Source organism: Populus nigra, chromosome 13 (assembly GCF_951802175.1).
Source record: "Populus nigra chromosome 13, ddPopNigr1.1, whole genome shotgun sequence".
NCBI lineage: Eukaryota > Viridiplantae > Streptophyta > Magnoliopsida > Malpighiales > Salicaceae > Populus > Populus nigra.
The window spans coordinates 10,557,107-10,575,089 of NC_084864.1; the positions used below are offsets into that span (position 1 = coordinate 10,557,107).

Genomic DNA, 17,983 nt, shown 5'->3' on the forward strand with positions numbered 1-17,983 from the left:
GATCATCACCCATATAATATTCATGTATATAAGCATCATTCAAACACTACATTAAACATTTAACCAATCATTCATTTATACTCACATTCCATAATGCATTTTCTAATAAAAATGTATTATCACATAACATACATATAATTAAAGTTTAGATTGAAACTTCTCACCTCTTAAACACAAGAATTTTAAGAAAAGAACTTGTTGAAAACAAGTTTTCCTCCCCAACTAAATCCCCCCCTCCCCAAAACCGCCATTTTCCATGCCAAAATCCTTTAGGTTTTCTTCATTTTTCCTAGCCTAATCTCCTTTTAATCCCTTCTTGCCCCTTAACTCTTATATGAAGATAATTTGGGTAGATTATAGAAGAGATTTGAAAAAAAAAATTCTTCCTCTCTCATTCTTTAAACAGTCAACCACTTTTGGCTTCTAAAGAAAGTCAAGAGTGCTTATATACTCATCTTGTTTTACTCCTTAAGGACAATAATGCCCTTCCTTTTAATAATCTAATGTTTTTCATTTCACCGAGTATTCCGTCTTGTCAACCCGACTAATTTTTAATTTAACATAATTTTTTTTATTATTTTATTATTAATGTGAAAATCTCTCAGTTTGATTTTACCAATTTTATTTTCCCAATCAATAACATTTACAAACTCAAAAAATTCTAACATGGGGTTTACATGTACTGTGATATATTATGATGTAACTTATTTTGCATTCCTCTTAATTAGAATCTTCAATATATTATTAAAGAGAAACTCATTTAAACTCAAATAAATTATATAAACATTTAAAAACAGATTTAATCCTATATTTTATATCATAAAATACTTATATTTGTAGGATATCTCTTTCCTCAAGGTATATAAGTTGAAACATGAATGTAAATTCAATAATTTTGCTAAGCAATTGCAATACATAGCACTTAGTAACTTATCCTGAAACAATTTAGAAGTTTCATTGGATTCTTAAATTTTTTTTCTAAAACTCAAAATAGTTACTGATGGAACTTAGAAGTTAAAGGACACAACATTAGCTTTATATTCCATTCTCGATTATGCTTCTTAAAACATAATAATATTTCCTTCTGAATTGATTCAAATATATTTCAAGATCTACATAACCATCAAATAAGGCATCAATACTTTTACTTTAATGAGTTGTTGATATTCCTTCAATATATACTAGAACCCAATGACCATGAACAATATACAAAGAAACCAACTATTTTTTTAATATAATAATATTTGATAATTTAAGTCCAAGTCTTTTCACATTATTTAATCTTCATATAAATATAGACAATCCTCTTGAAAACTTTCTTAATTTATTTAAATCATACCATATCTTAAATTTTTTTAGGAATCTTTTTCAAGATATATCAAAGGCAAAGTGATTACGAAAACACTATTTCACTTACCTTTGAATCGCAGGATATTAATTAATAATAATAACATTTGAACCATATTACAACATACATTCCAACCATGATTTAAATAATAAAACAAAGTTATCTTTGTCTTCCTGTTATAAAAAACCACACCCAACAATATAGTTTATGCATAGTGTTTAACCCCTAATAAAAGAAGCAAAAGGCACATTATTACTATCAGTCAAGTATATATAATCACATAAGATAATATCACCAAAATATTTACAATCACATAATGTTGTTCCAAAGGCATCCATTACTTTTTATTTTGATGAATCAAATCATTAATGATGAATTAATTATTACTCTTAAGATTCTATATTATAGGTTCAATTAATATACAAGTTATCTTAAGGTGTTGAGTTTAAGTGGTTAATTAATAATCAAATATTTTAGAGACCAATTTAACTCTAAAATACCTTTAAAATAGCTTGAACCCAAGAACATAATGCTTTCATACGTAAATCTTTCAAACCTGCTTTGAAATCATCATAGATAGATATATTGTTGCTAGATGATGCCATTCTAAGTTTACAACTTTTAAACTTACTTTGAACTAATATTGTTATATCTTTCATTGATTGTATTAATCTTATTTCTTAAGAGTTAGATTATCCTTAAGATAATATGAGTTTGTCTTTCTAAAGTGAAAATCATTGTTAAAGTATAAGTGACATTCAAAACTATTTGGAATTTGATAAAAAGCTTTTGGAAAAGCTTGAAAGTGAAAAGTATGAATCTTGATCATTTGAAAATGATTTGTCATTGGTTGGTAATAATTTAAGTACATGAATTCAAAACTATTTGTCATTTGAAAAGCTATTGGTTAAGGCTATTTAAGTGATAATAAATGCTAACTAGTTAGAGATGAACTATTATAAAATCTATATGTAATCTCCCTTTCCTAATCTCTTTATCATTACTCAATATTTATATTATGTTTGAGTGTTTAGTTTGAATTAGGTTAGTTAGTGCTTAAGATTGTAATAATTTGAAAGGGTGTTAAGGTTAATTTTAGTTTTAAAAAATTTAATTTGCCCTTCCTTTTATGTTCTTTAAGTTACACTTACATCAACCTAAAACATATTCTCTAAATAACCTTCCTCATCCAATTTGAAATCATACAAAAATTTCCTAGATGCATAATGATTACAAACTTCATGAATCTTATCGTGGAGCATAAATGACATAAAATGCACAAACTTCATGAATCTTGAGATCTAAAATTCATCCCTAACTTTGGGATCAAATTTTTTTCCACCATTCAAAGTCCTTTCCAACAAGGAGTTATATTCATCGTAGTCATCTATTATTCTTATGTCAATGCAGTCAATTTGAATATCCTAAAATTACAAAATATGATTAATGAAGTAATATTGCTTTAATAATGATAAGTTTTAGAAATACATACGAGTGAGACATGCAAGGAAATTCATGTAATCGAAAGAAATATTTAATCCTTGAGAAAATAATATTATATTAATTTTTTTATTCTTATTTTTTTTCTTTTATAATGGAGCATATGAGAGATAAAATGTTAACATTACAATTACAAAACAAAAGGTAACATGGACTTGACGCCCCTATGGGTTGCTTAAAAGATTAAGTTGTTTAGTGAAATAAATTGCTTATTTATTTATTTATTAATATATTTTTAACATGTTGTTATCACATTATTTGAGTTTTTTCATGCATTCACATACAAAATATTATTTAAAAAACAATGCTTGCAATTATATATAAAAAAAAGATTTTGTTAAAATAATAAACAAATGCATTAATAAATAAATGAAGTCTTAAATTAAAAAATACATTTTTCCTAATTATAAAAATTTTAAAAAACTTTAATTTTATTTGTTGTTGCCTTTTATTCACAAAACATATTGCTAATAAAAATTTATGTCATTGTTTTTAAGAAGATTGGGGTTTTTTATGATGATTTTATCAATTATTTTATAAATAATTATATATTAACATGATATGCAAAGTTTTTAAGATAAATGACTCATTAATGTTGATCTACTGAGACAGACTAAATTTATTAACATTACAAAAAATTACCCCAAAACAACTATCTAGTAGTGTAATTAAATGAAAATGAATATAACAAAGAAACTATCATGGGTTAAACATGGAATAAAAATATTACAAAATTTGAAATCAATGTTGAAATAAAAGGAAAAGATAACCTGGAAAGCCAAATTCTCTAAAAGATAGCAACGGTACATGTTTGCTCTTCCATGCATGTCATCCGTGAATTCTTTAGCCACATCACACGTCCACTTCAAAAATATGCATCGTCATTGGTAATTGTTTACTTTATTATTTTTATGAGCTTGTTAATATTTTTAATTTTTTAAAAACTTTTTGGAGAAAAAATGATTAGATTCTGTTTCAATTTTTTTATAGGGAAATGGTATCATATAGTATAGGATTGATCTTTTATTTCAATTATGCAATTATGGTATTTGCTTTACCAACAATTTTGTTGGGAAAAATTGTTTAACAACTTGCTTACTTCCTAACTTTGAGTCTATCATAGATGGAGACTGATGGCAACTTGTAGTAGTCCACCTAAAATTTAGACAGAAACTTACATTTAACTTATTTTTTTTTATCTTTTAATATTGAGTTTGCTTGTTTAGTATTGAACTTCATAATTTCATTCAACTTTCTTTATACGGAGTCTCTTGATCTCATGATCTGAATCGTGAATTTTACGGGTTAGCCGTGTTAACTCAAGTCAATTCGTTTTGTCATTTTTAACTAACTTTTTCTTAACTTCATCCTTCAACAATAAGTTAATTGAAAATTGACCTTCATAATTATTTTTTGACTTGCTTTCTGTAGGGTTAATATGATTCCATGATCTGACTCGCGAGTTTTGCGAGTTTGCCATGTTAACTCGTGTGTTTTTTTTTTATCATTTTTTAATTAAATATTTTATTTCAACTTCTTCGTTAAATATTGGGTTGATTAAGAATTAGACTTTATATATTGATTTTTTGATTTGCTTTATATGGAGTCATCTTATTCTATTGACCTAGGTTTGGCAAGTTAACCTAAGTTGATTGAGGTCTTTTTTTTCATTTTCTTTTCAATTTAATCATTTAATATTAGGCTTATTGAAAATTGAGACTTATAATATTTTATTTATTTATTTTCTATGAGGTCGTCACGGTCTTATGACCTAAGTCGCATGTAATTGACTTATATTTTTTTTATTCTTTTGTTAGTTGAATTATATTTCAATTTCATTCTCAATATTGAATAGATTGAGAATTAGATTTTATAATTTGTTTCATTTTACATTCTATGAAGTTATCTTAATCTCATGACCCAGTTCACGAGTTTGACCGGTTGATTTGGGTGGTTTTTTGTGTCCTTTTTTTAATTGATTTTTTAAATTTAATCCTTCATATTAGGTTGAATGAGAATTAAGCTTCATAATTTATTTTGATTTGTTTTCTATGAGATTATCCCGATCTCATGATCCATGTTTGACAAGTTAACCTGAGTTAACTCGACTCATTTGTTTTATTAAATTTTACTTCAATTTCATTCTTCAATATTAGGTTGATTGAGAATTAAGTTTAATAATATTTTTTTTATTTGCTTTCTATTGGCTCATCAGGATCTTTTGACCTGAGTAGCAGATTTAACAAGTTAACTCGAATTGATCCGAGTCAATTTAATATGTTTTTTGTTTCAATATTTAAAAAAATATTATTTTTTTTTACATCAAACTATATTTTTATTAATTTTTAAATTATCTTTAAATTTAACAAATTAACTTGTTCATATCATAGCAATTCTCGTATAATTAACAAGAAATGGCACTGATGAGCCTGGACATGCTAGACCTGTGTTGAATGGGTCTAATTGCAGCCCATATGCTTTCCCTATTACAGCCTTTATTCTCCACACTTAGCTCTTCACTTTTCTAGACGGAATCATGATTATGCACCACTTTTTGTATGCTTAGAAAATACTACTAGATTATTTACCCATGCTGTTGTGCAAGTTAAATTAATTTTTTTTAATATAAAAAAATATTTAAATACTACTAATGTATTTTAGTAGATAATTTTTAATACATTACAATAAAACATAATCAATGAATTAAAACAATGATGTTGTTAAATTATGATGTTTTGTTCTGAAAGGAAAACAAAAACAATGACTTCTACTGCCAGATTAGAAGGTGGTGCCATAAGAATTTTAACTTTTGATTTAGTGGAACATATATATTTCATGCAGGAATCATATAAAAAACAATCCTTATAACCCTGTTTATTTTTATATTTTAAAAGTGTTTTTTAAAAAAATTGAATTTATTTTATTTTTTTATTTCAAATTAATATATTTTTGATGTTTTTAGATCATTTTGATGCGCTGAGATCAAAAATAATTTTTAAAAAATAAAAAAAATATTATTTTGATATATTTATAAATAAAAAAACACTTTAAAAAACAACCGCAACCATCCTCACAAACATTGAGGAAAAAAATAGAAGCAAGGGAAATCTTTCTCTCTTGTTGTGCTTGGATGAGCGAAAAACAAAGCCAAAGAAAATAGAACAAAAAACTCTATCTTTATTAAAAAATAAAAATGAGAAGGGAAAATTAAAAAAAAAATTATTTTGAATTTTAATGCATTTTTGATCAAATCATTTGATACAGTCTGTCAAATTAAATCCAAATATACAATAACTCTAATTCAAACAGTACAAATCTATTTTAATTGAAGAATCTATTTGTTTTTTTTTAAAATTATTTTGTTATAATTTTTTAATGTGTTGTGTTAAAAATAAATTAAAAAAATAAAAAAATTATTTCAATATATTTTTAAATTAAAACATTTTAAAAAACAACAACTACTTGAATCTATTCTTCTGTTTTTCCAGATTCTGTTGGTCGTTTCTAACTGTTCGCATTTGGCAGAGTAACTAACTCTTTATAGACGACAGCACCGAAGCTACAACATAGAAGAAAATAGGCATATTTACAAATAGTCCTCAATATTTATAGAAAATACCAAATTAGTCCCATCCCTTAAGACTTTGCTAATATCAACCCTTTTTCGATTAACAAAGTAACATAATAAAGATGTCTGATCTACTCTTTTTGTTTCTAATATAAATGAATCATATAATAGTATCATAGCATTTCATCGACAAGAGCGATTTTAATAACTTCAATGCTCTCTGGCAACAGAGCTGATGGGGACGAACTCGTGAGCCAAGGAATGTAAAGGGAAAAATCCGCCAAATTTAAGAGATTGGAGACCGATATGTTCATAAATATATAAAACAGGGACTGATTCTTAATTACCAAAAAAAGGAAATGCTTATCTTATAAAAAGAAAAAGGACATGATCTAAGGTAGCGTGACGTGTAAGGCTGACAACAGATCAGACAAAAAACAAGTAACAGAAAATCACAAGACTCTCTCTTTCGCTCGCTCTGTCTCTGTCTGTAAACCAGCGAATTTAGGACATAAATAAAGGAAAGGAAGGACAGGAGACCTTATTCATAGACAGTTGCCTTTATGTTAGCGCTGAATACAATAACCTTTTTTTTTATTATTTTCTTGAAAAAAAAACCACTAAAAATAACCTATTTATCAGTAATGGAACAACTCAATCTTAACCTTTTCCTTTTTTTTTGTTTTGTTTTGTAAGGTTTGTTTTATAGATAATTGTTATCTATAAAGAGAGGAAGTAAAAGAGGAGTGGTGGTTTTGTTGACATTTTGACCCGGATCCGACATCGTCGGACCCACCTACCTCAATCACCCGCCGCCATTCCTTGGAACCTCCCTCCCCTCCTTCTCTTTGTCTTCCGGTTCGTGGTCAGAGTGGCGAGGGAGATCGATTCTTTCTGCAAAACCGAGGCTTAATCTTCTAAATACAGGTTGGTAATGTTCTACTATTATCATCATCGTCGTCGTCGTCATGATCTCTGTTAATGATGACATGTTTTTCTTTAAAAAAAGATTTTTTCTATGTCTGATGCATGGCATTGTGATTTACCTGGATTTTTCTAATCAGGGTTTCGTTCGAAATGATCATTCATCTGCAAAGGGATTTTCTTTTTTCCTTTTCTGTATTATAATGATTTTCTGTCCTTTTTTAATGTTTATTTACGGGAAATTTGAAAATTTAATTGTGGATTTGGGGTTAAATCTTTTGTTTTTGTTATTTCCTTGTGATCATATTCATTTGGATTTTAATGATAATATATATTCTTATCATTCACTTTGCTGTGTATTCTTCTTTATTTATTTTCGTGTGTATGCATTTCCCCTTCACGTTACCACGTCAAACGTCAACCTTTCCATGATTTTCCTTCGATGTGTTTTCTTCTGGTGTTGTACCTGTTTTGTCTTCTTTTACATTATTTGATGGGGACCCCTTGCCATATTTTTCTTACATTTACTTCAGCTCTATCATTGCAGTTTCTGATTTGAAACTGAAACAAGTGCTTCTTTGAAAGTGAAAAGATCTTTTTCTTTCTTAGATGGTTTGGAAGTTCTTAGGACACGGGTCAGATTATTTTATCCATCTTTTTATTTAATTCTGTCTTGCAGTTGCTAATCACCTGCTTGACTTGAGATTAGATGCTTGGACGCTAGGTTGTTTTACCAATTTAGGAGGTTCGTCTGAGATTATTGCTTGCAGAATATTTTGTGAATTGTGATCATAATGATACTTAATTACACAATCTCCCTTTTTAATCAATGCAGTTTTTGCCGCAGCCTGACTCCTTCATCTCTCAACAAATTTGATTGTATGCTTGTTTACATATGTTCACATACTGTACGTTGAGTTGCTAAAAGACTGTTGAGTGGGCTAGCATTGTGGCTGGATAATCAGCACTACCTAGTTAAGAAATTGTAGGGAAAATGATTGTCTTAATAAGTCATTTATTTGATCTAATTTTAGATTTGCTCTTTTACATTTTTTGGCAAGCATGTGTTTTCAAACATCAGATTAGTCTTCAAGTTCCTGTTTATGGACTCGAATCTCTTGTGAATAGTTTTTGCTACTGGCAGGATTGTATAATTAGGTAGCTAGAATGGGCAGCTGCGTATCAACACCACCAAAAAAGATTAAATTACATAGAAGGCGCCATTGTAAGGGCAGACATCTTGTGAAGATATCCAATACTGTCCAGGATGGAGGTAAGAAAAGGATTAGCGATGCCAGATGTGTGAAAGATTTTACCGTTAGTCAATTTGTTCATATGAATTTTGAGAATGGTGCAGCTACCAGGTGCAGAAAATCTGGAGTCTCCAATTCGACATTCCATCTCACCCAGTTGCAGTGGCACCTCAGTCAAGTGGACTCTGATGGTACTTTTTTCCATCTCACTGTGTATCATAAAATATGCTAATCAACCACTGTTTTGGCATTCTTGATTCTGTTGGCCGGATCTTGTTTTAGTCCCAAATGGGAAGCATCCATCATGGCCTCGTCAAACTAATATGCCATTCTTGCACAAAATATGAAGTCCAGTAGCCCACAACTTTTAATTGCTTGTAGACTATACAGGCAATGGCACACACTATGCTACGAATCAAATACTTCTTCTTTGACCAATTTGGTAGAGATTTTTTTATGGAGTTCTTGGCCAATTTCTTATAAAACACAGTGTGATTTTGCAATGACTTCCTATCTTTTCTTCATAAGCTATATGCTTAAAATGGAAACAGCTGAAGTTCATTACACATGCATATGCCCATCGAAATTCACAGAAGATTTTAAGAATTGATAGTCCAAAAACTGTTCCTTATTGTTCTGTTTTGGCTAATCTTCAACCTTATGGATGATTCCCTTTTATCCTCGTTCAAATTGATCATCCTGCTGATATACACCTTGTTTAATTTTGAATATTTAAATTTTGGGCACCTGGTGCCAGGTGAAATATTAGGAATACTTATTTTAATGCAGCAAGAGCAAGTGTGAAAATTAGCTCTTGATTTATTGTCATTCCTTTCGGTTTTGATATGCATGTTCTGGTTGCTGGAGTCATATCTTGATGGTCACTGTTATAAAATGCATGTGTGTTTACCTGTCTGGATTGGTATCCATCTCAAAATTTGAAGTGAGCTTGAGATGGAAGCTCTTCTGCATTTATTAATGCGAAATTATTGTATTTGTTTCTCAAAATATAGTCTTTGTGTAATTGTTAATTTGTTATGTTTTTTTTTTCGAGGGGTCCAGTGATTATTGATGTATATGATAGATTAAAACTTACCAATTTTACCATCTATTCTTTCTTGTTCTGACTGTTTAACTCACTGGAACAATCTTTCAGACCATTATATAAGATCATTACAACCTTTACTGTTGCCTCTGTAGTCCCAACAGGGTCCACAGACACCTGTGCATACTCTTCTAACTGCTGAAGAACATGGCAATTGACTTTTAAGAGTTTTTGTTTGCAGTAATCCAAGAGGAACCATGGTTTGATACAGTCAGTATTCTGGAGTCAGATTCTGATGATGAATTCTGCAGTGTGCTTGGAGGTAGTGAGCGCTGATATCTCTTTAACTACTTTCATGAAATGGTACCCTCATTTAATGAAGATAAACAAGGGTGTTTTTATTAATGATGAAGTGATCTCAATCAAAAGCCCCCACCATGTTTTTTCATTTAATCTCAACATATAAAACTGAGATAAAATCTACCTTGTACTGATTTCTTCAGGACATAGTGGTAATATGTCGAAACGCCCTAGCTAAATGTATTTATAGATATTTTATATTGACAAGTTTCCCGCCATGTCTCCCTTCATCAGTTGCGGTTTAACATGTAGAGTATGTGGTAACGTAACTCCAGTTGTTGATGTTAATGTGAAATGCTTTTCACTAGTGTACACTATGTATATATTTATATATATATATTTTATTGCAGACCGCTTTTCATCAGTGGGTTCTACAACTGGGAACATCTCAAGCGGACAAGTGCTTCAATATGAAAGCTCTTCATGTTTTGTGGATGGCAGTTATAAATATGAAGAATACCATGAAAGTTATATGAAAATAGATGGATCAAAAACAGGAAAAGATGAATACAAGGAATCCAAAGGATTTGCAGTTATTAGTGCTCAGGGTTATGATCTTTCACATTTTAGTAAAGCTGATGAAAATCGGAGAAAGAAATTATTAAATAATTCCTACGGAAGCTTCAAAGGTCTAAAAGAGGATAGACGTGACTCTCAGGAGAATAACTTGAAGTCAGGTCGATCTCGATTGGTTCCTTCTGTAAGTTTCAATGACAAGATTTTATCTGCTTCAGCTCCAAAAGGGAAGCTAGCAGTTTTTAGGCTTTCTTTTAAGAGGAAATCAGGTGATAGTGGGGAAGAAGCTAGTGAACACTGTAAGTACTCAAGTTTTTGTTGCACAACTGAAATTCAGCATTTCTTTATCAACGTGTATTTCCATGATTTTCAAGCACCACTTCTCTCGTTGTCTAATTTTATTATCCTAATATAACTTAAGGTTGCATGAGTTTTCTCTCAGTCTATACATTTCTTTGAGTACAGTATTGAGCCTCAATTTTGGACTTTTCACTTTATTCGTGTTACATGCAAATGGGTAACTTTGCAAGACATTCAAGTTTATGTGATTGTAAGTACATGGATTGCTGACGTAGAACGTTAATCTTGTTGATATATATGTATTCAGGTCCATCAAAAAGATTCTTGTACCGTCCTAAAGCAGGATTTGTTATTCCACGTGCCACGGGAGAGAAGCCAACTGCAGGATGTTGGTCTGAGATTCCACCCTCAAATTTCAAACTTCGTGGCCTGACCTATTTCAAGTATGCCATCGACTTACTTGAATCGTCCTTATTTGGTGGTCAGGCTATTATTACTAGTAGTTATTCGATTCTTTGTTCTGTGATAGGCAATGATATAATTTTGGAATGATTTACAATGCAGAGATAAGCAGAAGTGCTCTGCCCCAGTTCACAGCCCATACACTCCAATTGGTGTTGATGTATTTGTCTGCCCAAGAAAGATAAATCACATAGCTCAACAACTTGATCTTCCAAACTTAAAATCAGATGGGAAACTCCCTCCTCTGTTAATAGTAAATATTCAGGTATATGTTTCTGATAAATCATGTTAATTGCTCAATGTATCCTCTGTGTCCTGCGAAAATAGCAATTATAATTTTGTTGGCTTGTAAAGTCAGCAGTTTCTCATGTTATATTGAACCTTCTTGATGCTTCGCAGATGCCAACCTATCCTGCTGCAATGTTCCTTGGCGATACTAATGGGGAAGGGATGAGTCTTGTACTGTACTTCAAGGTTTCTGAAAACTTGGAGAAAGAGATTTCTTCCCAATATCAAGACAATATCAAGGTAACTCCGTTTTAAATTGTCTTTTTTCACCAGCATGCTTTATTTCAGCGATATAAATCATAAGGTGTTCAACTTATACTCGCTTTTAAGGTTTACTGTAAGAAGCTTAACTTTCGGTGCAAGTGTTATGTTTATTTTGGCTTCTTATGTCCCTTGATGTTGCAGATGCCAACTTGATGCATAACAAATCTAGGAGAAGTTTGTAGTTTGTTGTGTTTAGGGTTAGGGAGATGCATTCTCTTTCTTTTAGTAGAACTCCACTTCCATTACCAAAAAATGAGAGAGAGAGAGCACTACTAAGCATAGTGGAGACTTCATCTACACGATATTTTTGTCATCAGATGTTGACTTTGCTTCAACAGGTTCCCAAATCCTATGCTCTTCAAATAATTTTTTGATGGGTGCTGACAGACTCCGGGCTTCTGAGCTTTGTGTACAGTATCGAGTGGATTGTCTAGCAGTTTGGGACAGATCATTGAACTGTCATTAGATGTTGACTTAGCTTCAACAAGGTCCCAAATCCCAAGCCCTCAAATAATTTTATCTCGAAACCACCACTCACTCGAACGTTTGGATTCAGACAACTTTCGTAGCATTATTTTGTTCTCCCAAGGGACTACGTCATCAAGGGGAACCTATAACGTCATGGCATAATGACAATTAAAAGGGTGATTTCAAGTTCAGTGGGGCCTTTGGGTGATAATCATGGAGGGGAAAAAAAACGACCATGCACAATATTCATATTGGGAAGAGACATCTGTTTTCCCTCAATTTCATTGTATGAGGAAATCACTATAATATTTCATCCAAAGTACTTCCAATGACTTCTTGAAAATACTCTTCACGCTGTTTTAGTTTGTTTTCCTGGGTTTCAACACACTCTGTGTTCTGTTATCTTTGGTTGCTATTGTCTTGGTTGACTGAAATTTTCTTTCAAATGTGACAGAAATTGATTGAGGATGAGATGGAAAAGGTTAGAGGTTTTGCAAAAGACTCAACTGTTCCATATAGAGAAAGGCTAAAGATCATGACTGGGTTGGTTAATCCTGAAGATCTCAATCTAAGTTCTACTGAAAGAAAGCTTGTTAATGCTTATAATGAAAAGCCAGTTCTTTCTCGTCCACAGCATGAATTTTTCAAGGTAAAGCACGGATTAAATTATTTTTGGTTCAGCCAAATGTCAAATTAGTTTGCAGACGATCTACTATGCTGTCGAAATTTCGTTGGATAATAACAGACTTGAGGTCTTCTTTCTCATATCTTGCTACAAAAGACAGTAATTACTTCCTAGTTTCTTTTGTTTCCACTGTGAAATATGCTAGGATTCCATCCTAGTGATTATGTGATGTAGCTTTGATATGCAAGACTGAGGGAAAAGATTCATGACCATGCCCATCCTATTGTTCATCATGCAGGGTCCTAATTACTTTGAGATTGATCTGGATATCCATCGCTTCAGCTACATATCAAGAAAGGGACTAGAATCATTTCGAGACCGCCTGAGGAATGGAATACTTGATCTGGGTCTAACTATCCAGGTGATCAATCTAACTTATCACATGCATTCTTTACTGCGGAACATTCAGGCTTGTCTGGCGTCAGTGTCTATCCAAGTTAAAGTTTCCATATGTTAAACCTAAGATCACTACTCAGATAGAATTAACCCCACCTTTATCACCTGAGCTAGCTGGTTCTCCTAGGTTGCTTCCTATTTTTATTTTTGTCAATGTTTCTGGGAACTTATTCTGTGCACAAGAGGAGGATTAAGGAACTGGATAGTAAATCATTAAGCCTATATATACTTGATCGAGAGCACTCTCAAGCTCTCAAGCTCATTCTGGGGTCAACATTTTTCTTGTATTAACAGGCACAGAAACAAGAAGAACTTCCAGAGCAAGTGTTGTGCTGTCTGAGATTGAACAGAATTGATTTTGTGGATCGTGGTCAACTGCCGAGGCTTAGGACCCTTGATGATGACTAAGATGGATATATTCCTGCATATACCAATGCTCAATCATGGAAGGAGTTGAAACTCCTTTATCTCTAATAATGAAAAAGGTGAAATATGTTTGTTCCGTGATGCACAAGTAAATAATGAAAATACAAATGTTCTTGTAATAATTTTGTGTTTATATTTTTGGATAATCACGGTTTTAAAAATTTTGATTTTTTTTTATATTTTTAGATTGTTTTGATGTGTTTATATCAAAAAATAAATTTAAAAAAAATAAAAAATATTATTTAAATATATTTTCGAATGAAAAATTACTTTGAAAAACAATCACTACTACAATACTAAACACGTTTTAACATGATTAAAAAATATCCTTTATTACTAATGAAGTAAAAAAACTTTTAAATGTTCATAAATGAATAACCAAATTATTAAGGAATAAAAATGATAATTCGTGTTTTTGATAAACTTTTGTCATAATAACACAAGTAGTTTGATTAAATTGGCAATTAGAGATTATAATTCTCAATGGAAGTTTTTATTAGAATAACTTTTTTTAAAAAAAATAATATTCAAAGTAAGAAGTGTAGATCAATTTAAAACTAACTACTCCAAACACCTTAACATTTTTTGGGCAAAGTACATATTAATCCCCCAACTATCATCCAATTCTCAATTGAGTGTCCAAACAAAAACAAATTCCCAATTGAATCTTTAGCTAGTAGACATTACCCAATTCACCTTCTCTATAAAAGTTTTTGCCTTTATTATCAAAAGGACTCATTTCTGCCATTAATTTTAATTATGGTTTTTGTAGAGTAATGTTTGATAAATCGGGATTCAATTGAGAATTGCTGTTTTCTTTTGTACCAATTTGAGAATTATGTGATAGTTGGAGGACAAATCTATACTTTACCCCATTTTGTGAATTTTATTTTCTTTTATTATTTTTCACAAAGTTAGTAAACATTATTAGATTCGTAATTAAGGTTAGCTAATTAATTAAGGTTAATTTAGATCAATTCAAAATAAATATATTTAAAGATTTTTTTGAAATCAAATAAAATCTCAAACGAATTAACTAAATCATGAATTATTCATCAAGTTAACATTAAATTCTTTTTTTTTTACTCAGCTAGGCTAGAGGTTTGGTTGTCCAAGACACGTGTCAGCCACCGGCTCACTTCAAGTATAATAATTGTGATTTTTCATAAATCTATTACTTTTTTCATTTCCAAATAAATTTGTTTAAACAAAAAACCAAGTGAGAGCGCCTTGCTGGCGTTCCCGTACGGCACCTGCTCTCTCTCACGAGTCACGACGGGACGGGATATTTATTATATTCAAATAAAACGGCAGGGATACAGGCGTAAATATAGAGAGAGTATAGTGGCAAAAAAAGAAAAGAACGAAAATTAGGGTTGCTCTGGTATAAATCACGCCCAAGGCCGAGCGGGCAAGATCTAAATCACGCCCAAGGCCGAGCGCTTCCCTCTTTAGTTAGGGGTGGCGTGGTATTCCACGAGAGAGGTTTATACATCGTGGCGCACGTCAGTGCGTTGGGCGCACAATAAGAAAAAGGGAACTCCATGGCCGCTTTGCTGCTCTAGTCTTTGCAGTCAAGGCGAGGGTATTGTCCTACATTTTTTCTTCCTTTTTTTCATATTTTTTTTGGCTTTTAATTTCACACAGAAGTTATTTTCCAGAGATTATTACTTGTCAAAGTATTTTTTTTGTGTGTGTGATCGAAGAAATCCTCAGTCGTAACTACACAGAATGGAAATCTAAAGTTTTTATCTTTTCCCGTTTTTTTTTGAATTTTTTTAGGATTTTGTTAATAAAAATGGAAAAACTAAAAGCCGCAAGGTAAGTATCTCCTGATACAGTCCCCGTTAGTCTTGTTCTAGTGCTTTTGATTTTTGAGTTGAGTTAATAATGCAGGATTTTATTGCAAAATTAATTCATAACAATGTTTTAGTAAAATAAAAGCAAAAACGTTGGAGTGCGAGTAAGTATTTTTGTAAAAATTTTCAAATTTGTTTCTATACTTTAAAGCACATTCAATCACATTGTGCAGTGCGACTTATTTATTGTTCTTAACATAAAAGTAATATCTTTTTATATGAATTTAGATATTCATATTTATTTGGGTACCCAGCTTTAATCAAATTCTTGAGGTGTAAGTAGTAGGGAAAGTGTAGGTAATTTTGAAAATTTAGGATAAACATAATTTGATTTGAAATAACATTTAATTACTATTATTTACTTACCTGTTGTTGGTTTTGAAAGTTTTATTCAATAACTTGCATAGAAATGAGTACTTTCTCATTGAATTATATATGTCAAGCCTAAATGTGGCCATGATTATGTTGTTGTTGATTCGAAGAAGTGAAGGCCATGAAAACTGGGTTTTGTTGGAATAGAATCATGTCCTTTTCATACAAGCTCAACGAAGCTAGCTTCAATTCCATAACCATGTTCAACATGAGGTTTTTTCTATAATTTTGAAACCCGATCCGGTCAAGTGTTTGGGTTACGGGTGAAATGAGTTAACCCCGGGTCGATCCAAAAAAACTTATAACAAAAAAATACATAACTAACTAATTATAATGCTAACACTTACATAAATTCTGATTTCATGCTACTGCCAAAATAAAATCTTTCAGGGGCATTCATAAGAATTTGTTTTTCACATAAATTCTGATTTCATGCTACTGCCAAAATAAAATCTTTCAGTGGGGGAATTCATAAGAATTTTTTTTTCATATCACGGAGGAACAAGGCAGAAATGTCAATCATTTTAAGAGCATTGAAAAGCATCAAATATTACATGAAAAGTCTCTGTCAGAAAAACAGGCCATTGCTAAATTAGTAGGCATGCTTCAAGCACAGAAATCCTTGATGTCTGAATTTGTAATAATCTATCTGGGTGATCGGCCAACACATATCATGAAAATTAAAGGCCTTTAATTTTTGCTGGTCAGTCATAGAAGCTCTAGAAGGCAGGTATTCTGATATTATTCTATTCAGGATGCAACATGTTCATACAGTTCGCAAAATTTCCTCAAGTTCTTGACATGGCAACAGGACAAGTACGTAATGCATTGCCAAATTCTTTCTCTTGGCTTAAAATCAAAATTGAGGTTCTATGGTTTGAAAAGGTTAAATATACTTGTAAACCGACAATCATAGTTTCCCCCCTGACATTGCACTACCTGTTTTATCAAAAATCAATGAAGTTGACACATTGATTCCAGTCTACCAGCAAGAATAGAAGTCCCGTACTATCAGTTACAATTGAGTACTTCAGAATTTTTCATTGTTTTAGATTCTTATCATCGATTCCCTTCTTTACATTCTTATATAAAAGATCAGTTCCTCTCACCTTAATATCTAGAAAAGCTAGTCTTAATCCATGATAGTACTGTTGAAAATGAACTAAAAGAACCAACAAATAATAAAGGATCATAATATAGTGGGAAGAACATGTATTCTCGATGGATCAATCGAACAGAAAAATAAAAGAGTAGAGATACATACCTATTGGAAGAATTGATGGGTCAATCGGTGGGAAGAACTGATGGGTCAATAGAGGGAATAGAGGGAAGAACCGATGGGTCAATAGACTGAACAGAGGAAAGAATTGATGCCATTGTTATACTCTCCTGCAATTTCAACAGAGAAAAGAAGATGAAATAGAGGATAGCGAAAGGCCAAAAAAGAAAGAAACAATTAAAAACTCATCTAACCTTATACTCAGAATTGAAACAACGATCAAGGATTCAAGATTCTTCTGCTTATCTGCTTTTCTTTGCGACTGAGAGTGAAATGGGCTTGACAAATTCTTTAAATTAATTAGGTCATCTTCTTACTTCTCTGCTCTGCAATGCATTCGTGATTCGTCTCTCTGCTCTTATCGTTTTGGCCTTAATAAACTCGGGTCTTAGCCGGGGTTGGCCGGGTCCCAGGTCGACCCTTCGGGTCGACTGGGTCTGGCCGGGTCAATTCCCAACCTGTTTTTTGCTTAGACCCGGCCCGGCCACAGGCTCGGGTCGGCCGGGTCTTAAAACATTGGTTTTTTCACAGTATCACAATCCAATGTATGCCAGCATTTTTCATTGTAATTCAAGCATGTTCAACAGTTGTTTAAGATAGTTAATTTCAATAATATAGAAGCAATGTATGACAGCATAACAACATGCATAATATTATTACCAATATGGCC

The 17,983-nt window shown here is 31.6% G+C and overlaps 1 protein-coding gene across 2 annotated transcripts; it reads left to right on the forward strand.

The window, feature by feature from the left end:
* The first annotated feature begins 6,846 nt into the window (after positions 1-6,846).
* Positions 6,847-13,925, forward strand: LOC133670642 (uncharacterized). Of its 2 annotated transcripts, XM_062091192.1 has the most exons (12): positions 6,847-6,981; positions 7,113-7,343; positions 8,485-8,613; positions 8,698-8,784; positions 9,880-9,960; positions 10,349-10,813; positions 11,122-11,257; positions 11,379-11,541; positions 11,676-11,804; positions 12,751-12,945; positions 13,220-13,342; positions 13,672-13,925. In XM_062091192.1, exons 3-12 carry the CDS (start codon positions 8,508-8,510, stop codon positions 13,783-13,785), a joined length of 1,599 nt encoding a protein of 532 aa, XP_061947176.1. In that variant the 5' UTR covers positions 6,847-6,981; positions 7,113-7,343; positions 8,485-8,507; the 3' UTR covers positions 13,786-13,925. The 2 variants fall into 2 exon arrangements, with proteins under 2 accessions (XP_061947176.1, XP_061947177.1); XM_062091193.1 differs by lacking the exons at positions 6,847-6,981; positions 7,113-7,343 and adding an exon at positions 8,191-8,325.
* The last annotated feature ends 4,058 nt before the right edge of the window (positions 13,926-17,983 follow it).